Below are 21748 nucleotides of genomic sequence, written 5' to 3' on the forward strand. Positions count from 1 at the left end.
CAACCACGGGCGGGCCCAGTACAGTCAAGAGAAACTAAACTAAACTACAACAATTGTGATCATTTGAATCAGGCGTGTTGCAGCAGGGAGAGACGGAAAACAGGCAGGAGAGCACCCCTTGAGGACTGAAATTGGACACCCCTGATGTAGATCCTCTTTTAAATGTTTTGTTAACATTTTTAGGTGTAATTTTATAATCACTTGCATCACTTGACACCACAAAAGTTGCAATGCAGTCCAAAAATTGCTCGTGGGCCCTTGCGTCAAGAGACAAGAGACGATGAGAAGCGAAGGATGTACGGAAATGGGGTACAACTCGCACGAAAAGGCCCGCCTGTGTGAAAGGAAGTGGCTTTCAGAGCGGTTGCGCACTGGCAGACAGGAAGTAGGCAACTCATCACCGTTCTCCTGGTGCTGGAGTTTGTTGCCTTGTCCATTAGCTCATTCAAAACATAAATGCCATGAGATGACCTACTGCTAAGAATAAAGTTAAAAATAAAAAGAATGAAGAGTAAAAATGTGGGTTGGAGATGCGGTGGTTGACAGGAAATGCTGACGATATCCGTTACCACACCTCAGAATCTTCAAATGAAAGTCAGGCAGCCAAATGTGATGTAGCATTAAAAGTGCTGGGAAACACTGACCTCTGTTCCATGGCCGCACATTTCGTCAACAGTACGTGACCAAGGTTACGGTGGACTTTCCAATCAATTACTCCATCAATAAATTGAATAAACGGATCAAAATCTACGTTGGATTGCAAACTCATTAATGCCATTAACTGTTTATCAACCCATTATTGTTGCTTATTTGCTATCGTTTAATGATGAAACAAAATCAGATAAACAACAATGAAGCAATATCACGCAAGCGGGAGTGCTGTACTCGTCAACCTTTTTGAAACTGAAAGCTACTTCTTGGCTACTGTGGGCCAGGAGGGCGACAAAAACGAAAATGAAAAGGAAACAAAGAGGTACTTGCTTGATGTAAACTGGTGAGGTTCAACTACATATCAACTACAGGTTAATCATACCACAGCTGCAATTTTGACTATTTTTGTAACTGACTATTATTTTGCAATGCCGTCCGTGCAAACTAGGCCGTAAGCCACTTTGACTTTGGCTCTTGGTCCTGAAATGACTTTCAGAGTCGACTCAAACTGGCCTGGTTGGTTTCTTTGTGTCGTTTTCAACTTAAAGTTGCTGAATTTCTTGATAACAGTTGCTTCTGCTCTGACATGTGGCACTTTGCATATGGACTTTTTAGATCCTCCTGACTATTGTGATAATCAGATGCTGTTCTTATCTTGCGCTTGCATTTTGTGCACTGGATCAGGATTTACACACTTTTCCAGAGCTTGGCATTTTACAAAAATTTCCCAGTCAATTTTTCACCTTCTGCCTGTAGTCGGGGTACCCTTCCGCTGTCCGTCTAGTCGCCTTTTTGTCCGGCTGGACCAAATAGTAATCGCTTATAGGCCGGTCCGCCTATCATTTTAAACGGGCTTCCGTTAGCGTTTCCGTCTACCAACTTTGTCCAACTTCCACTAGCACCCCACCCCCCGCTGAGCAATACAGGAAGTCCTCAAATTACGACGTTTCGTCTTTACGACGCCCGTGCCTCCTCTGCCATTTTGTCCCCAGCACCACAGTGACTACGTTTACATGCAGTCATGATTCGGGCTAAGGTCTAAAATTGCGATTTCTGAAACATTCTGAATATCCCGTTTACATGAATGAGCGGACAAAGTTGCAACGGCATTTGAATAAGCCACTGTGTACGGCGACACACGGCGTCGTGACTCAAACGGACGTCATTTCCGCTTACTTTCAACTGTCAATAAAACACTTGATATTCATGTCACTCACCACATGAATGAAGCAGCCGGTTTCCTCCTCGCTCCAAAAGTGTGCTTTTGTCTCTGTCGTCTCTGAGCTTGTTTACCTCTGCTTGTGTATTTGCGATGGGTTTCGTGCCAAACAGGGCACTTCCGCATACAAGCACTTCCTGTACTACAAAGACCAGCATTCCTGGCGCTTGAGCGTGCGCAGAGTGTCTCGATCATGTCTGTTGGCGCGCTCGCAGTACCTTTGCCTTTTTCTCCCTCCTCTCATTCTTCTCCATCCACCTCTCAGCAGTAATGCTAAGTACAGCATCTTAACCTTTTTATTTTAATGTATTTTTGTTTTTTTTATACAAAGTATTTTGACGTAAATTTAGACTATAATGGTAAAATCTGACATACGCGAAAATTCGTGTTACATCGCCAGTGTAGGAATGAAACTCGTTCATAAATTGAGGACTTCCCGTATTTTAAACAAAACTCACCGTGGCATGGAAGCCTTACTACGGCCGTACTAAAGTCGGCTCCTTTTAGGACCCAGAAGCTGTCAAAACGCGAAAGGGAAGCCTAGCCTCGGCTATTGAATCCTCATTGCAAAAATAGACGATAGATGATTACAGTGATGGAAAAAATGGGCTTCCGACCATGCTTAAACTTTTTTAAAGTTTCCCGTCTATCGTTTATCGCCTACAAAATGGGCGTCACAGGCGGATAGACAGAACAGTCTGTCACACAGGCAGAATGCTCACTTCTGCTCTTTTCCATCCTGAGAGGCTCTATAGTCTATCGACGAGAGTTTTCAGTTTATAATTGTACAGTAGTGTGTTCCTTTATGTATATGCTGTATTATAATGACGTGAAGTGTGGTCTGCATTCTCGGCCGGATCACAATTGAAAAAGAGATCTTGGTTTCAATGTTTTTTTTAGTTTCCTGGTTATATAAAGGTTTTTGATTGACATATTGATTGTGCAGTGCTCCAGATAACCTATGTGGCACGGTTGAGTGCTGTCATATTGTGTTTTTCGTATAGTATTGATGGTTTCTATCATTGTGTTGATGATTAGGTCAGATATGTCACCACTGAAAACCAAGTAGCAAATGCGCGGTTCGTCATCTCATTACTCCGAACGGACACGTTACACACATAAAAAAAAAACAACACCTTACCTTCTATACTGCGGAGGTAAACTTTAAGGCCCGAGCGCAGCTGCGGATCAGCGACCCTTTCCAGCTGCTTGGAAAGTCTGTTGATGCCACCGTAGAGAGCTTCAAACCTCTTGACCTCCGCTTTGATCACGGCCGAGTTTAGCGATTTGCTGTTGCCACTCATGGTCACACGTGCCGCAAACACAAGCAACGACGCTTTGGCTCATTTGGGCCCATCGAACCGCTTTCCTCTGCATCAGCTCGAGTGACAGAGGCGTCAGAAAGGAAAAAGGGTCGAGTTCTCTCTGCAGACCGCTAAAGTCAGTGCCCGCCAAACCTCCTGCAGGTTTGAGCTCAACTGAACTCACTTCCTTTTCTCAAGTTGAGTTTGACGGCTCGCAAGACTGCTGCGGTTAAAAGCGTGACTCTCACAGATAGCAAACCTTCACTTCCTTTGTCATCAAATATAGAGGGAAATTTGCTCTACCTTTACTTGTTTACTAGTTACTGAGTGTATGGAGTAGAGGCTGGAGGAAGTTGCATACTTTTTACAGGGGCAGGCGCTCAAGCCAAAAAAAAGGACTCCCATCGCCAGCATTATACATACAATTAAGAAATAAACAGTACCATATGTTAACTCGTATTTGTTACTGTTAAGACAATCAATACAGTCATTAATAAAACTATTAACATAGGTGGAGAGGGAAAGCTATATTGAATACAAATTCAATATATAATATATTGAATACAAAGTCTACACAACCCAGTTCAAATGTCAGGTTTTTGTGATATACATAAATGAGATCAAGATCAATTATTTTAAGCCTTTTCTTCCACTGTTGCTTTAACCTATACAGCTCAACTGGGGGGAAATGAGAGGGGAGATAAAAAGAGTGATTTTTTTAATGAAGGAAAAAATGGGCTGCTGCAAAAAGGCCACTTTTCTCATCCAGAGCAAAAGGGGCAGGTGCTTGAGCACCACCTAGCGTCTGTGCGTATGTTGTTTTTTTATTTTTATTTTTCCTTTCCCTCCTGGGGGTTAAGATCAGGGGATGGTCGTTAATATTTTGTCAGCTGTGGGCATTTGAAGCTCTTTGAGACTTTCTTGTGATTAAGGACTGTATAAATAAATTTGACTTGACTTGACTCGATAATGGCTACCGCCATGGAGACACAGACCGTCAATTGCAAAACATAATTTACAAGATTATAAACATATATTTAACTACCTTTATTTAGTATTATATTAATTTAGTTATTTGACATAACTTCTCGTAACACATCGTGATTTTCACTGACTGCTTGAAGATATGTCGTTATCTCATACAGTTATGTAAGTCCGGTGAAATGACTGAAATGCTTTGAAGATAAGACAAATCCTTTATCCATCTAAATTAAAGAAACTATGAAGAGGGTTTACTGGAGGTTAAAATGTGTTGTGATGAACCAGAACAACAAACTATTTATCGGAAGCAGCCATCCTTGTTGTTTACATTCCCCCCGAACGCTTTGAGGTCGGAACTGGGACAATCTACGAGGGATATATCCGACTTCCCACCTTCCTCTAATACAGCATTAGTCACATAGCTTTTGTCATGTAATGTCTCCTATAGTGGTAAATGTTTTTTTTCTTGTGTTTCTTGTTTTGGAGATTTTGTTCATTTAGTATTTTGATTTTACCATGAACCATGTTTGGCTTTTTTCAATATGCAGCTTTTGGAGATTACACCTGCTCCCATGCCTTGCGTCTCCTCCTTCCTTGCATTTGGGTCCACCTTTTGCGTCCACACTACAGTATCACCTCAAATCTGTGACATGCCTGATATTACCAGAACTTGGAGAACTATACTATACTATACTATACTATACTATACTATACTATACTATACTATACTATACTATACGAATGAAATTGTAATAAGTATAAATATAATAAAATGAAAAATAATTGAGTGTATACCTACTTTTGGCCCACCATGTAGCCATTCATGCATGTTTGTCGTGTGTTTTGACTGTCAACTAAAATAAATAAAAAACACGAAACGTAAGCGTGCGTCGTATTTGAACAGGAAGAGGAAGTTTGCATATGGTCACGTGTTGACGTCACGCGCGATGCCTACGTCATGTTCACATACGCCCTCCTCTCTGGCGTCTGAACGAGAGCAGCAGCAGAAAACAAAATAGCCATCGTTTGTCAGACGCCAGCGATTTCTTCTTCTATTTGGCCTTCAGTCGGTCGTCCGGCCGAGCCGAGAGAGTCGCGATGGTCTGCGGTGGCTTCACGTGTTCCAAAAACGCGCTGTGCTCCTTGAACGTTGTCTACATGGTGAGTTTTGGAAATCAATTACGGCGCTAACTTTCTTATTGTCAGCTGCTTTAGCATCTAGCCTACCCCGGCTAGCAGTTTAGCCGCAACGCAGAAGAAATATTCTGACTCGACCTTTTGTTTCTACACGCCTCCGGTTTTCAGGCCAACACGGGTATGAGCGCGCCTCTGACTGACTCCCTATTCTCCAAGTCGATATGTTTGTAGCTAGTCCTGAATGTAGTTAGCCCAGTAGCAGTTATCCTGCTAGCTCTCACTCCGATGGGAGGTTTAGGCCACTAATCATCGTGACAAATGGGGCCCGTGCAACGGTGCGTAATCGATGACGTCACTGCCACCACGGGTAGCCACCACGTTGGAGGCGGTCTGGAAGCGACGTGACTCCTGTTGCTATACGCAAAACGCACTCGCTGTGTTTCTATCTTGATTTAGACGGCCGAAATATCTAAACATGTGAACCATTGCTGTGTTAGGGGCTGCAGTAATCGCAAAGGTAGAACATTTAACAGCAGACGTAGTTTTTATAGGTTTCCTGCTTGGCGGAAGACCATGGGAAGCCTTGTTTCGACCTGTCAAAACGACGTCGGAAGGCTTGGTTGTCGGCAGTAAGACGAAAACATTTCACCCTAAACAACCTTCCGTCTTGGGCGAGAGTATGCTCCTTAAATTTTCATAGTGGTATATTAAAAATAAAGTTTAGAATACTTTCGCTTTCTCTCCTTAAGTCACACACGTGCGTGCACTCAGTTATTGTTGTTATCCTTTCGGCTTTTGAGTGAGGTAAAATGAAAGAAGCAATGATCACATATGCTGATAAAAAGGAAATAAGTAAGTTAGTTTGTGTAGCTTAAGTGGACGGTTCACAGGCAAACACACAAGCGCGTACCTTAGTCCGAATGATGGTGTTGGTATTGTTCGCCGGCTTCATCAACTGCAGGTCCTGCACCCACCCTTTTGTAAACTGCACATGAGATGTCTTTGGGATTGAATGAGTTAAACAGGGAGCCCAGACTTCCCTCTCCCTAGCTACTTCGTCCAGCTTCTCCTGGGGAAGCCCGAGGTGTTCCCAAGTCAGCCGTGAAACATAGTCTCTCCAGCGTGGGTCGTCCTCGGGGCCTCCTCCCAGTGGAACATGCCCGGAATACCTCACCAGTGAGGCGTTAAAGTGTGATCCTAACAAGATGCCAGAGCCACCTCATCTGCCTCCGCTCAATGCAGAGGAGCAGCGGCTCGACTCTGAGCCCCTCCTGGATGACCGAGCTTCTCAAGAGCCCAGACACCCTGCAGGGGAAACTCATTTAGGTTGCTTGTATCTGGGATCTTATTCTTTTGGTCACAACCCACAACTCGTAACCATAGGTGAGGAACGTAGATCGATCAATAAATCGTTAGCCCTGCATTCCGTCTCAGCTTTATCTTCACGACGACGGACCAATACAGAGTCCGCATCACTGCAGACGCCGCATTAGGCTTGTCAAAAATATCGATACTTCGGTACTTACTCGATAACAACATTTTGAACGGATACAAGACTAGCTTGCTGTGGCATCGATATTACCAATACCAGACCACTGACTTCGATACCAACAGCGCTTTGCCAACGTCTGCTCCTAATGGTCTGCTGCTCCCGCACACACTGCCGAAGCCTGCCCCGTGCATCCGCCCCTCCCTCCCTGCTCTGCTGAGTGCAGACTTCTTGTCGACTCCCTAGTTAGCCGCGCGCATGAGCTACAAACGAAGTACTACCGATTAGGGGAAAAAAAAAAAGTGTGCGCCCCGGGCTCCTGCAGCCGAAGCTGTGTCGCAATAGCACGGAAGCTTGCCCCTACTCGAGCTGCCGTTGTCCTTTCGGTCAGCGACTCTGAGCGTGCGCCCGGCCCTTCCCACGGATCTCCCCAACAGCCGCTGCGGTCGCCCTTCGCGGGGTCGCTGACCCTGCTCGGGCTGGGCCGGCCCGGCTGGCTCATTCGGCCGACGCCGAGCCATAGAATGGGTAGGGCTCATGACCCAAAGTCAGAATCGGCTAAGTACGTCTAATGGCGACATTGAACCAACAAGTTCAAAACGCAAATGCACATATCCAGCTAATATTTAGTTTATAGCATACGCAGCTGCAGCATATACAGAAACACTGTACATACATATGCATCATATGTTTACGTAGACTGCTTAGATTAGATAGACTTCCTTGCTTGCCCATAAAATGCAGCGTTGTTTGTCATATATATTTTCTTTCTAAAGCAAGACAAGGTTGGCCAAGGGTTCAATAGCACGTTTTCAGTAACAGCTACATTATTGTATTGTCTTGAACTTCTCAAAAATAAAGCTCTTGTGAAAAATAATTCTAGATAATAATGCAAAAAAATGTATTAAAATAAAAACCGGTTAAAAACAGCCCTTTGAGTAATCCATGGTATAGTTCACAAATAGTAAAAAGTTCATGAAATTGAAGAACAGAGAAGATCATGTGATTTGTCCAAAAATAAATCCTTCTATTTTTTTTTTGTTAAGAATCGGAATTGTGAAATGTTAGGAAATGAATCAAAACATCAGAACCGGAATCGTCCAAATTCAAACGATGCCCAACCCTACCTGCTACTGTTCTGGATAGCCAATAAATGAAAGTATTTTATTTTTTTATTATTACTATTATTATTATCTGTGACTTGTTGGTTTGCCTTAATAGATAAACATGTGGGTCTAGATACTCAGACAATTTACAGATTTTGTTGTCAATTTATGTTACTGTAAGTGGTGGGTGTTATTCTTTTTCACTACCTCAAACTACTTGAAAATGATGTGCCATTGGTGTTGCACAGTATGGTTATTTCTTTGCACTAGTTCAGACAATTTACAGATTAATAATTGTTTTTTTTGTGTGCTTTGTTCTTTGCACTACTTCTTCCTTTGTTTTGCACTACCCCAGGCTCAGACAACTTAAAATGTGTCATTGGTTCCAGGCATTGACTGTACAGAGGGTTGTCGAAGTTAAATACTGAAGTTGTACTATTTTTTTCCACTACCTCTTAAAAAAAACTATTGTATTAATGATAGTATAAGTTTTTGACGATAAAAAAGTTTTACAGTAAAAAAATTAAATAAATAAAAGCCTGTGCTTTAATTTGTTCCCTATGATATCGAGCATCAATACTGAACTGGGTATTGGTATTGACGTTGAAATTCTAGTATCGTGACAAGCCTACGCTGCATCGATCCAACTGTCGACTTCCCGTTCCATGCTCCCCTCACTCGTGAACAAGACCCCAAGATACTTGAACTCCTCTAACTCCAAAAATCATCATCAACCTCGAGAGGCACAACCCATGTAATGTAATTAGTGACTACTAGGCCTACAATTACCGTATTTTCCGGACTATAAGACACACTTTTATATAATCCGCAACCACTCTATTTTTAAAAAAATTATGAAAAAAAGCCGCACCTTTATATAAGCTGCACCTATGTTGAAAATTTTGATATTTACTGCATTTACAGAGCGATTTTGAACTGTAAATGTATGTGTGCACCTGAACAGATTCTCTCCTAACAGTGCCTTTTAACACGGCAGCAACTTTGCTGATTAAAACGGTATTTAACAGTACTAATCGTCATTTCACTGCCCGCTGCCACTCAAGTTTGTCAGTTAACATCCACCTTTTATTGCTGTACGTCCGCATACCACCTAATGGCAATTTTGCTGTATTGTATTGTAATGTAATTCCGGTTGGACCGCCCCTAGCGGTGGTGGAAGAAAAATCCACAGAATAGCCGCACCTTTATATAAGCCGCATGGTTCAAAACCTAGGGGAAAAGTAGCGCCTTATAGTCCGGAAAATACGGTATATTTAAAAAATGTACGTTGATGCGATGGAACACATTTTTTGCACACAACATCAAGCATAAAGTGGACATTTATGGTAATAGTAGCAAGTCAGTCACATAGATCGGTTCATTTTTTACTTGTGGCAATGACGTGACGTCATCATTATTGGCGTCTCCATGAAATGAGATCAAAAAGCCTCGCCTCATCTTCTCCAAATATTGTATATCTACCTCCTACTGAATCGCTCCACATGCTGGACCACATTTACTTCCATAAACACTACGTTGTGAGTGACATCTCTTTTCCTGCGCATGGAGTCACTTTGGCGATGCATATGTTTCAAACACCAGACAGACAGAGGTCGCATTTATAGGTATTTATTTATTTATATGAAAACACTAAAAAAAAAAAAAAAAAAAATTATTTCTTTTTTTTAATCCAATTTGAGCATGAAGACCTGCGGTATGAGTCTATCTTAAGTGAAATTGATGAGATCATCAATCAACATTTAAGATGATGCCTCCGCAACCCGACCTCGTATAAGCGGAAGAGAATGAATCGTCGACTATTATTTTCCGATGATTTTGATTGTGAATGTGACGGGTCGACTAATCTTGGCAGCCCGAATGTATATACATGTCTGTATATTTGTATATGAATTTCAGAAAATTTGGATACACGCCTCCTTTCATAATGCATTGCTGAGGTATCAGATTGGAACTCTGTATTGGCAGATGCATAAAACTAAAGACTCAGACTCGGGTGCCAAAAAAGTGTGTTGTTGACATCCATTGAAAATTAGTCTGACAGCTCTTGCCGGCCTATATAGCGCACTCACTTTGTCCCTTGCTGCTAGCCATTAGCTGCTAATGCTGGTAACAGTCCCCGTATTCTACAATGTCAGTGTAATTAGAGGGGTGGTTTTTTTTGCGTCCTTAGCGATTGAACGTGATTTCAGGATGTTGGTGGCAACGGTGTATGACGGCAATGTAACTGACTGTCGAGATTCTCCAGTCTGGAAGAAGAGTCAAGTCAGCCACCAGGCGCTACCTGGAACAACTTCATAATAAAAGCCTACCAAGGCATTGGTGTTCCTTTTTAAGTATTTTGTATTTTGAAGCTGAAATTGGTGCGGCGATTGGCTTGACTGCCCTGACCGTCCGTGCACACCAAATAAACGGCTACCCAAGGCAAAAAAATATATCCGCATTTTTTTTTTTTTTAATCGATGTATTCCAATCACCCGAGAACTTATACAGAGCAATTGCGATAAAACGGCCACTGTGAACTTAGAAAAAATATATACAGGGAATCCTCAATTTACGAACGAGTTCCGTTCCTACACTGGCGATGTTGGATTTCACCGTTAGTCGAAATTTACGTCAAAATACTTTGTATAAAAAAAATGGAAATATATAAAAATAAAAAGCATAAGGCGCTGTACTTAGCATTACTGCTGAGAGGTGGATGGAGAAGGAGGAGAGGAAAGATACTGCCGGTGCACAAACTGACACAATAGAGGCACTCTGCGCATGCTCAACCGCCAGGAATGCTGGTCTTTGTGGTACAGGAAGTGCTTGTATGCAGAAGCCGCAAACACACAAGCAGAGGTAAACAAGCTCAGAGACGCAGCACAAAAGCACACTTTTGGGGCAAGGAGGAAACCGGCTGCTTCATTCCTGTGGTAAGTGACATGAATATCAAGTGTTTTATTGACGGTTGAAAGTAACAAGCGGAAATGACGTCCGTTTGAGTCACGACGCCGTGTGTCGCCGTACACAGTGGCTTATTCAAATGCCGGAGCAACTCTGTCCGCTCAAATCATGTGTTTGACCTCAACCCGAATATTGACAGCATGTAAACATAGTCACTATGGTGCTGGGGACAAAATGGCGGAGGAGGCACGGGCATCGTAAAGTCGAAACGTCGTAAGTCGCTTATGTCGTAATTTGAGGACTTCCTGTACTACAACAGATGGATGAAACACAACATTGTATCTACAAAATGTATCAATTATTTGCTTAAACTGTTGAACATACGTTTTAAAATGTAGCTATTGACTAATCAACTTCAATAATGGATCAAATGCATGAGCGGCCCATGCCGGGTAGCTGCTCCTAACTTGCTCCCCTCATGTGATGTCCAGCTGGTCGGCCTGCTGCTGATCGGCGTAGCGGCGTGGGGGAAGGGTTTTGGCCTGGTGTCCAGCATCCACATCATCGGCGGCGTGATCGCCGTGGGCGTCTTCCTCCTGCTCATCGCCATTGTGGGCCTGGTCGGAGCCATGCACCACCACCAAGTCATGCTTTTCTTTGTATCCTTTCCCCTGTGTCGGTTGCGGCAAATTCAAAGCAGTTTCAATGTAGTCACACGCTTTCTTTGACGTCCGGCTTCCCAGTACATGGTCATTCTTTTCATCGTCTTTCTCTTTCAATTTGGAGTGTCCTGCTCCTGCCTGGCCATGAACCGCAGCCAGCAGGTAAGTTCACTCTTCACATTTCAGGAGGAACCTAAAAGGCACTATATAACCTTTACAGGTGAACTTAATTACGTAATAATCCTGTTGTGAAATGTGCTTTTTAGCTCCTTGCTGTCAAATAGCAAGTTGTGCAAAAAGTGTCGTAAGGCTGAACAGTTGGACTTGTGCAGAAGATCAAATGAAGTTCAACTGTAAGAGTTTCATTACATTACAGGGTCCATTTTAAGTTCATCCTGAAATTTCACACGAAAGCCAAACATCCGGAACTTTGTGTGATAAGTGTTTTTATCTGTTCCCCTTGATTTGGGAGTTTTTGCGTTAGCCGGCATCCTATAGTGTAGTACATTGCAATATCTCAGTTTTATCCATTTCTAATTTTACTACTGCTCTGCCAGTTCTGGAAAATGTGAAGTAGAGCACACCATTATCAAATTCTTGCCGGCTCAGTCTACGTATGATTGTGGGGACGCACAAGGCTAAGAATCCTTGAATTGCTTACACAGGAAGGACTTCTGAACTCAGCATGGGGAATGTTGGAAAATAACACCAAGACAGACTTGGAGAGTCAGCTCAACTGCTGCGGGCTGCTCAACGTCACCAGCAAACGAGCGCAGTTTGAGCAGGATCTGCAGAGCTGTCCGGCCGTAAGTCCGCGAATGAAATGTCACCCTTTACTCAGGAGAACACTGCTCCAGATGGCCCCTAAAATGGTGGCGTTTTGCCCTCTAAAATTTCAGACAGTGCAAGTACAGTTTTCCTCTACGCGTGCCAGTGAAACCAGTACATTTGCTGATTTCTTTTTTTTATAGTTATTATTCTTGCTGACAAACCTCTCTGCTCTATACTTCAGCTCAATGAAAATGAATATTTACTTTGCTAGTCAATTTACAGCGTATGTGCCCCTAAATCTTCAAATTTCAGGTTAGGGGCCACTGTGCTCCGAGTAAAGAAAAGTTAGTCTGCAGTCCCGTTTTGGTTGATAAATAGTGTTGTGAGCAGGTCAAGAGCCTGCGTTTCCACGGTTTCCCTCGCTTTTAGTTACAGTTTGTCCCGATGGCTTAGGCCGAGTAAGTAGGCCACATTTGAGCTCAGCTGACAGCTTGCGGATTCGCAGCGCCGCAGACCAAAGGCCTTATCTGCTATTTTTGTGTCTTGGACTGCAGTTATGCAAGAATACGACTTCATGCTACACCTGCGGGGATATGATGCTGCACCACGCCAGCGAGGCTCTCAAGATCCTCGGAGGCGTCGGGCTCTTCTTCAGCTTCACCGAGGTGAGCGGCACCCGACCACCAGCACTGAATCGCTCACTAACAGGAGCGTGCTCAAAAATGCGGTGACATACCGTTTGTTTCAAAGGAATATGCGCAGTCTTGGGCCCGATACACACAAAAAGGATAGTCAGGGCTGTTTTTGGGTCCCCTTCCGAACTAAAGACAAATGCCAGATTATTTTATGTTTCATAAGATGATCCTGGTCTGAGGTGTTTTAAAAGTGAAGCAAAATGGGCCTGGCCGACAATCATGCCCGTATCTTGCCAAGCGTTGAATGCTTGCGATTGTTTGTGCACGTAGCGAATGTTGGTTTTTTTCGTCAGAGTTCAGTAAAGGTTGAAAAGGGTGCACCAAAGTTCCCAAACACTTTAGACTTTAGACCATTTTTCTTGTCGCAAAGAAGTTTTGAACATGTTCTACAAGAAAAACTATTTGTAACCTTTTAGGAACCCTGACAAAAAACCAACAACGTGCATAAACACTCGCGGATCAGTGACACATGGGCTTTAGTTACACGTTTAATACTTAGGACCAAAAATCACCGTGTGTGGGGGTGGGGGGGAGCTTAGGCAAAAACACCCGAGTCAATAGTGATGTGAATTGGAATGTCGCCAATGAAGACGCAATATTGACTGAAGAACAAAGAAGCGTCTGTAAAGAAAAACAAACGTCCTGCCGTAAACACAAAGATAACAACGCCAGCCGTTAATTTGAGAACTCGCCGCTTGCTCAATCAGTAGACTACAAAGACTGCTTTCTGCTGTCTCCGGGATTTGTTCCACTGTCTCTTTTTTTCTGACCATTTTCCTCATGTTAAACATATGAACATATTTAAAATGTATATAAAACTCTAAAAGGGAAAAAAAAAGACATTTTAAGCCAGCTAAGCTTTCTGAACAGGTTTTAATTTGAATAGTGACAATTTTTATCAAAATGTGCTGTGAATGTAAACATAAAAGGTAACATAACGTAAACTTAAAAACACAGCTCGTAACGCAGGTCTAGTACTTTGAAGAGTCTTTTGAAGCCCTCGTTTTCCACAGTTTTAATGGGAGTCATGTCTTCAGTAAGGTAATAAGTCACTGCCTCAGTTACTTCTTTACACCACTTGCTTGTTTTTTCATATGGAGTGCCTTTGTTAAATGACTCTGTTACTGTGGGTTGCGCTAGCTTGGAGCTAGCGTCTGCCTCTGGCTGCCAATGGTCTGATCTCCGTTTGCTTTGGCTGTCGGCGCTGACGTCCGAGCCGAGTCTCTGCAAACTTTGCAAATAACTGGTTTGCGCTCTCCCTCGAGGAAAAGCCAAACCAAATCCACACTGTGGATGTGGAGTTTCTTTTCGGGACCAACTCTGCTTAGTGGTGATTTTCCGCGGTAACTCCCCGCTATACAAACAAACAGGGAGGCGGTGAGTGTCAAGTACGGTCCATCGAGCTAAACTGTTTAGAGTGTGCCATGAAGACGATCAAACGATCTTTCGGCTTTATGAGATCGTGAACACGTTAAACCGCTTAACGATCGAATATCGTCATATCGCCCACCCCCACCTATATGTATTAATAACTGCAGCACGCTGCCAGGGCGAACTTCAAAATAAAAGCCTAGCCAATAATACTTGTGCATGGTGCCTTCCTTTGCCAACGTTGGTCTTTGTTTTGCTCTCTCCTCTTGAAACGTGCATTGGTGATCGTCAGTAACTGGCAGGTATAAGTTACCCTGTGCGTAATTTGACATCACACACCGGCTTGCAAGTTGTGCCTAGTCATCCTTTTCATGACAGGCCACATGCCAAGAGTTATTTTGTACAAAATGTTGCGATGCAGTATGGAATTGAGTTTATTTATTTATTTATTTTTACTCCTTTGAGTTGTTGAATGAGCATTGTCTAAGAGGAGACGAGCAAACTGACACACTTGTGACGTCACTTCCATGGCCAAGTTGGATGCGCTCGATCCAAACGTTTGTCATAAAAGTGCAATAAACCTATATAGAGGTGCATTTTTCAGCTTTTAGACGCCTTTCCCAGCTAAAGCCATCAAGCCCGACATGTTAATTTGGCTAGTATCCCTTTTAGGATTTGTCCCCAGACCGCCCCAAGAGTTGATCTTTGGCTGTACGGCATTGACTTCCGCTGACTTTCATGAATGTCCTCCTCCAGATTTTGGGAGTTTGGCTGGCAGTGCGCTACAGGAACCAGAAAGACCCACGAGCGAACCCAAGTGCTTTCCTATAGTCTGTCCCTGCGCTTTGGCGGCCGCAGTGCAGCCCCGCGCCCTTTCTGACACTCTGGTACACGACGCTCAACGACGCGGGACCCACGTGCCCGCCGCCGGCGCCTGACCCACACAAGAACACGCCTTCTTCACCCGAAAACCAACAAGCTACCTGAGCTCGCGCTCGACCGCCCGGGCGCTCGCGCATGACGGGATGATTCGCGATACCCGTGAGGCCCACTCGCCCGTATCGCGACCCAGCCTTGAATTGAGGGCCCGACCGACTATACCCACCGATCACAAGCCGCCACCGCCCCACCCAAGAAATGAGAGGCGTCTCACCGATTAGGCCATGACGTGCGCCTTGAAATGTTCTCATGTACAGCAAACCCATCGGTCCGTGTGACGAGACTGTGACGTGGAGGAGATGACGGGATGTGCGGAGCAAAAGTAGCTTTTATGTTAATTGTGTCACAACCATCTTGGAATTTGCTATGCGACAAGTGGCCGCCATCTTTGTGGAATCTTCTCAAAGAACATGCAATGGGCACTTCAAACACCTCTGAAATCCTCCCAAGTACATGTGCTCTTCTACTGGCCACGCTTCTCACCAATGATCTTCCATTTGCGTTAAAGGCGCAACAATTAATCGATTATCACAATAATCGTCAACTATCTTGATAAGGATTAATCGTTCAGAGCCATTCACTGAAAATTGTCCAAATCCTTGGAATTTCATCCTCTCACTAACAGGTATTCTCCGATTTCTCTTGTGCTTCATGAAAGCAGACTGATTGTATCATTTTGTGTTTGATCAAAGTAAGACATTTGCAAACATCTCCTTTTACTTTGGATGAAAAATGATCAACATTTTTGCCCATTTTCTGACGGATGTTGCGGACCAGTAACCAAATCAGTATCAGTTTGTGCGGTTTTTTTTTGAACTGTCAATTTGATAAAATGTCCTGTTTTAATAGGGGGAAAAAGGGATGGAAATTGGAAAATATTTTTAAAATTTGTTAATCAATTAATCTAAAAATAAATGTACACATTATTAAAATCATTAATTTAAACCCTAATTTATGTTATTAAAGTGGTGTTTTTACGTCATGCGACACCGTTTGAAACATGACGCGAATTTTGAAACGTTGACCTGTGGAACCTGCTTCCCCGTGTAGGAGGTGAAACTAAAATTTTTGAGGAGATACAGTGGGTTTGGAAAGTACTGTAGTCAGACCCTTTGGAATTTTTCAAGTTGTCATTGCAGCCATTTGCCAAAATCAAAAAAGGTCATTTTATTTCTCATTAATGTACACTCAGCACCCCATCATGACAGAAAAAAAAACGGAAATCTAGAAATGCTTGCAAATTTAAAAACTGAAATATCATGGTCATAAGTAGTCGCAACCTAACGCATTTTATTGAGTAGTCGCACCCTGACGCATTTTATTGAGTAGTCGCACCCTTTTGATCTATTACAGACATTTCTCCCATCTCTCTACTGCACCTCTGGAGCTCAGCTACAGTGATCTTTGGGTTCTTCTTTACCTCTTTCACCAAGGCCCTTCTCCCACGATTTGCTCAGTTTGGCTGGACGGCAAGGTCTTAGAGTTGTGCTCATCCCAAACGTCTTCCATTTGAGGATAATGGAGGCCACTGTGCTTTTTGGAACCTTGAGTGCTGCAGAAATTCTTTTGTAACCTTGGCCAGATCTGTGCCTTGCCACAATTCTGTCTTCTTATCACCTTGGACAGTTCCTTCAACCTCGTGATTCTCATTTTCTCCGACATACACTGTGAGCTGTAGGGGTCTTATATAGACCTTTCCTACTCAAGTCCAGTCAATATAATTAAACACAGCTGGACTCCAGGAGCAGAAACATCTCAAGGAAGGTCAGAAAAATTGGACAGCAAGTGAGTTAAATATGAAGATTTTTTGCAAAGGGTGTGAATACTTATGACCATATGATATTATAGTTTTTCTTTTTTAATAAATATGCAAGAATTTCTACATTTGGTTTTTTTCTGTCAAGATGGGCTGCTGAGGAGTGTACATTAAAGATGAATAAAATAAACTTTTTTGATTTTGGCTAATAGCTGCAATGACAGTGAAAAATTTCAAGGGGTCTGAATACTTTCCCTACGCACTATATGTTGAGGAATAATCAAGTTTTCCTGCTTTGCTCTAATTTGAATGCATTTGATGAGAAAACTTTCCCCAAAAAAGGCCGTTTTCTCAAAAACGCCAAAAACTTTCTCCAGAGCCCATCAATTGAATTTCAAAGTTGTTGTTCTTGTACTCAGATTGAAGTGGCTTGTTCCAACCACACTTACCATTTTTTTACTGACTTTGACTTTGTTTAATATTGTCACATTGCTACTTCTAATTGGGGATTAAGGGATGAAGAAAGATTACAAATGCAGTTGCGTTTGCAATCATTGACTCATTCCTGACTCCGTCGTCACTACAAAAGGATTTTGAGTGAATCTTCGCAAACTTACTTAGGCCACAAATTGAAGTTGCCAATCCAAGCAGATCTCCGATTTTCACAGACTGTCATTTTGTTTCTATGTTGTCACCTTGCTATTGAACTAGAGTTTTTAGACAATGACTTTTGATAGTCAATCACATTCAAATATTTATGAACTGTAACTGAGCCAGCTGTCACGTGTTGGAACGCCAACGGACTGCAGACTTGATGTTGTACATAATATTGATGTGTGTCGTTTGCGCTTCAGCTGCTCATTCTGCCTGTCATCCTTTTGTGTTGCGCAATGTTGTCGCTTTGTACAGTATATCCTATCAGGTGCGTAGTAGGTCCCAACCGATTCTTTGGCCAATTTGAACCCGTTTACAAATAATCATGATTCTCAATCAAAAACTCTGGCTAGAGTTTTGACAGTTTAACGCCGATATCTAGTAAATACTGACAAGTGTCGTGCGGAATGATGTCATTGGAGCGCTGATCTTTCCTGACGCGATGCCTTTGTTGTCCTAGTTCCTGTGGCCGTACACAAACACCACCCCCGTATACAGCAACGTGTTAAATTTGTCCTGCAGAAGCTCCTGAGCGTGACAGTGCTTTGACAATAACGAGTCTGCTTCGCAGCGATGTAATCATATGTAACACATGTTCTTAAATTCACCATGTAGCAACCAGGAGAAAGTTTTGGTTAAAGTTTCAGCGTTTGTTTGTGGACACACACGTTTCCAGAAGCAATTCTGTTTACAGGAAATGGTATAAAAACAAAGATAAAGATGGGCTCCCTTTTCAGTTGAACTCTCTGTAAATCCTATATTTCAAATGTAACAATCAAAGATGAAATGCTTCGACTTTAGAAAAGTGTCTGTCTTTTTAAAAAAAAAAAATTTTAAGTCATGACAAAGAAAAGAATGGAGGGAATAGAATGTGATGTATCGTTCAAGGGCATCATGCATAAATCAGGTATTGCCAGTAACCGACATTGGTGGCCCAAATCTAAATTCAAAAGTAATGTTTTTTTTAAATGATTTTGTACTTGAAATTTTCGCTTGTGTAAATGTTCAGCCTGTACATCTTTGTTGTAAGCATTAAGGTGAAGTCAAGTCAAACATTTTCTTAACAATATGTCCTGTGCACCCCGACTAGTCTAAACACGCTATTCTGAATTATTTTTTGTTTGTGCAATATGAATTGGACAGAAAAACCCACCCATTTATTTATCTGAGGGGCGGGCATTTTTTGCCTTGTACAGCCACTTGCTGCCGACTGAAAATGACATCACAGTGCCTAAGGGCTCAGGTCACGGCTCACCAGTTTTCTGGGTGTGGTCATGTGATGTTCACAAGCTGGGGCCTTAGGCAATTTCATATTATTTACAGTCAACAGTAGTACAAATACAAGGAAAAATGGCCGCCCCCTGAGATGGATAAAAACTAGTGCATTTGTCTGCTTAATTCATATTCCACAAACGCAATATAATCGGACGACCGGCTTTAGATAATAGTGGGGTGTGCATAAAACATTGTAAAGAAATGTTTTGACTTCCCTTTTAAAACTCATTTACTTCACTGTCCTCCATTTGAGGGCTCTTTGACATTTTCAAGACCCACAGGATATTGTGTTCAATGATTACAGATAAGACAAACTACCAAATGCAAGAATAGACTCTTTCCTTTCACCAGGAAAAACAAGTTTGATTCTGCCTTTTTCCATTGCTTTATAATCAGCAGTAGAAAAAAAGGTAGTTGGCACAAACTGCAGCCATTTCTCCCAGTGGACTTAAAAACTGGGCCGATCTCATATCTAAAATGGGGCATCAATGTCATCTACTGGTGGTTGTGCATTAGGTTAAGTTGTTTCCATGTTTAAAATTTACAGTGGAGTAGCATAAGTATACTTGTCAATGGCAGTGATTTAAGGACCATTTTTGAATCTATATATTTTCACCCATCCCCGTTGGAAAACGTAATTGACAAGTATACTTAATCACTGCATAATATACAAGTATACCCCACCGCCACCAAATTTTGAAATCTGCATTGGTCTCCAAAAAATCCGTATTGGTTGGGTGCTGCTACGTAGACTGTTCAATGGAACATACAGTGTATATAGCAACAGAAATTAGTTTGCATCACGTACTCAATGGAGCTTTTTTTTTTTTTGTAGTGTTTCGTTAGGTGTGGATTGACTTCAGTTGCGGTCCTTTTTAATCTTAAATGTTTTGTTGTCAATTGCCAGGAGCCCTTTACATTCATCAGTGTTATTGAATAAGTTCTTTGTACAAATGTGTGAAATACGTTATGTGATGGATGTTTGATATTTCCTGCTAATTTAATGGCGTTCTTTTACGAGCTTTTAACTTAAAGATGAGCGTACAATTTAATTCCATGTCTTACTTGAACTTGTCAGCTAAAAGCCAGCGCACATTTTGCTGCTGCGGTTGCTGCTGGCAAGAGTTTCCCCCTGCTGTGTACAGATGCTTTGCCAGATATTGTTCCGATCAATATTTACACCACACACTTAATTTGTGTGCACTTGTGGTTGAATTGTATTTTGCCCTTCATTTGGGGACTTAATTTTACAAATAAAATTTCAAATTGGACCATACATTTCGAGTGTCTGTGGCTTTTTGTGTGTTTTTAATAACTACAGACAATTTTGTTTGTAAAATTGAAATGATGTTATGGAAAAGCAGTGGTGAGAAGCATAAACCTGTATTGCTACCTAAATTCCAGTATTTACACTAAGGTAAGAACCTTTTATTAGTCCTGCAATGGTATTTGCTAAGCATTTTAGTTTTTGTAAATTATTCTATGAATATTTATTAACTTATGCCAACAGTTTATCTTCATTTCGTAGTGTTCAGAGATGTGCACTTTACCTTATTTTGCCCGTCTGTCCTCCGACCGCGACGCGGGCGACCTTCCGTCATTCTCCCTCCCCTCTTTATTTATAAAAATAATCGTCCTCCGACCCCGTCCGTCCTCGTCCTTTTAAAGTTCTTCCCTCCTTACATTGCGAATCCATACGTGTATGGATGTTACATTTTGTTGTCTAACCAAATGTCAGTCTCTATGTTGCCATGTCAATCGAATCTGCCCACAAGGCATGATGTATTTGCTGAAGTAGAGGCGCAACGATTACGTGACAATTAATGGATTATTTGATCGAGTAATCATTTGTGGACCTGATTGAACTTGGAATTGTCCAAATTCTCAGCCTATCAACAGTATATATTTTCTGATGTCTGTAGTCACCCATGAAAGCAGATCTTTTTGTTGAATCGGAATATTTGCAAACATCTGGTTTGACTTTGGGGGGAAAAAAAATGCTCAACAATTGTTGCTCAATACATGTTTCTGACATGTCAGAAACTAAAACAGTAACTGAACCAGAATCTTTTTTTGTGCATTTTTTTGTCAATTGAATGGTTTTTAATAAATGGATAGCAATTAAAAAATGTTTTTCTGATTCATTTAAAAATAATCAACAGATGAATCGATTTTAAAAATCGCTAGCGGCAGACCTAAATTTGAGTTTTTGTTACATTACTATGGGTTGGAAAGATGTACGCGGCACAGCTGTGCTGTTACATGAATTTTTGTATAACATGTCGTTCCTCGTTTTTGTGCGTGAATATGTTTTCAAGTGGTGAAAAAAATTGCCATTGCCACCGCTTCCTGTTGGGATTTTCCTGACACTTAAGAACATCGCTGGAAGTCAAATACGCCTGCTAAGGTATTTTGGGCTATTGAGAGTATTTCCGGCGGGAGCAAAGCCCGCCTTCCTCCTGAGGGCCCTATGCCAGTCTGCTATGCCCTGCGATGCGGGCCCATATGCCGGCCGGGCACTTGAGCTGGCAGAAGCTGTGGAGGATCGCACACACACAGAGAGGGAGAGAGAGAGAGAGCGAGCGAGAGAGAGATGGCCATCTGTTCTCTCAAAGCTTTAGAAGACGCTCTGAGAGCACCACGATGATGCATCTGCAAGGCTGTCGTCCGGATCCGGCCTTCCGCGTCACTTTGTGCCCCATGAAGGCTTGCCGCAATTTTTCATAACTAGTCATGATAATAACCAACTAGAAGCGGGACTGCCAGATGAAGCGAACACCGCTCAGTCACAGAGGCCGCTAAAGGCTCCCCTGCACAAACGCGACGTCTGA

At 42.4% G+C, this 21748-nt stretch overlaps 2 protein-coding genes across 2 annotated transcripts in view; one reads left to right on the forward strand and one right to left on the reverse strand.

Moving 5' to 3' along the window:
• agap2 (ArfGAP with GTPase domain, ankyrin repeat and PH domain 2) overlaps nucleotides 1-3332 on the reverse strand; it is a 35255-nt gene extending 31923 nt beyond the window's left edge. The window contains exon 1 of the mRNA XM_086032702.1: nucleotides 3012-3332. Coding sequence (XP_085888828.1) covers nucleotides 3012-3174 — 163 coding nt within the window. The 5' untranslated portion in view covers nucleotides 3175-3332. The remainder of the gene's footprint in view (nucleotides 1-3011) is intronic.
• Nucleotides 3333-5085: 1753 nt separating this feature from the next.
• tspan31 (tetraspanin 31) lies at nucleotides 5086-20193 on the forward strand. Its single transcript, XM_086032713.1, has 6 exons — nucleotides 5086-5316; nucleotides 11286-11453; nucleotides 11538-11618; nucleotides 12122-12262; nucleotides 12782-12892; nucleotides 15050-20193. Exons 1-6 carry the CDS (start codon nucleotides 5254-5256, stop codon nucleotides 15122-15124), a joined length of 639 nt encoding a protein of 212 aa, XP_085888839.1. The 5' UTR covers nucleotides 5086-5253; the 3' UTR covers nucleotides 15125-20193.
• Nucleotides 20194-21748: the final 1555 nt, after the last annotated feature.

This window comes from Filicampus tigris, chromosome 1, assembly GCF_054856515.1.
Source record: "Filicampus tigris isolate MCC_2025a chromosome 1, RoL_Ftig_1.0, whole genome shotgun sequence".
In the NCBI taxonomy this organism is placed as follows: domain Eukaryota; kingdom Metazoa; phylum Chordata; class Actinopteri; order Syngnathiformes; family Syngnathidae; genus Filicampus; species Filicampus tigris.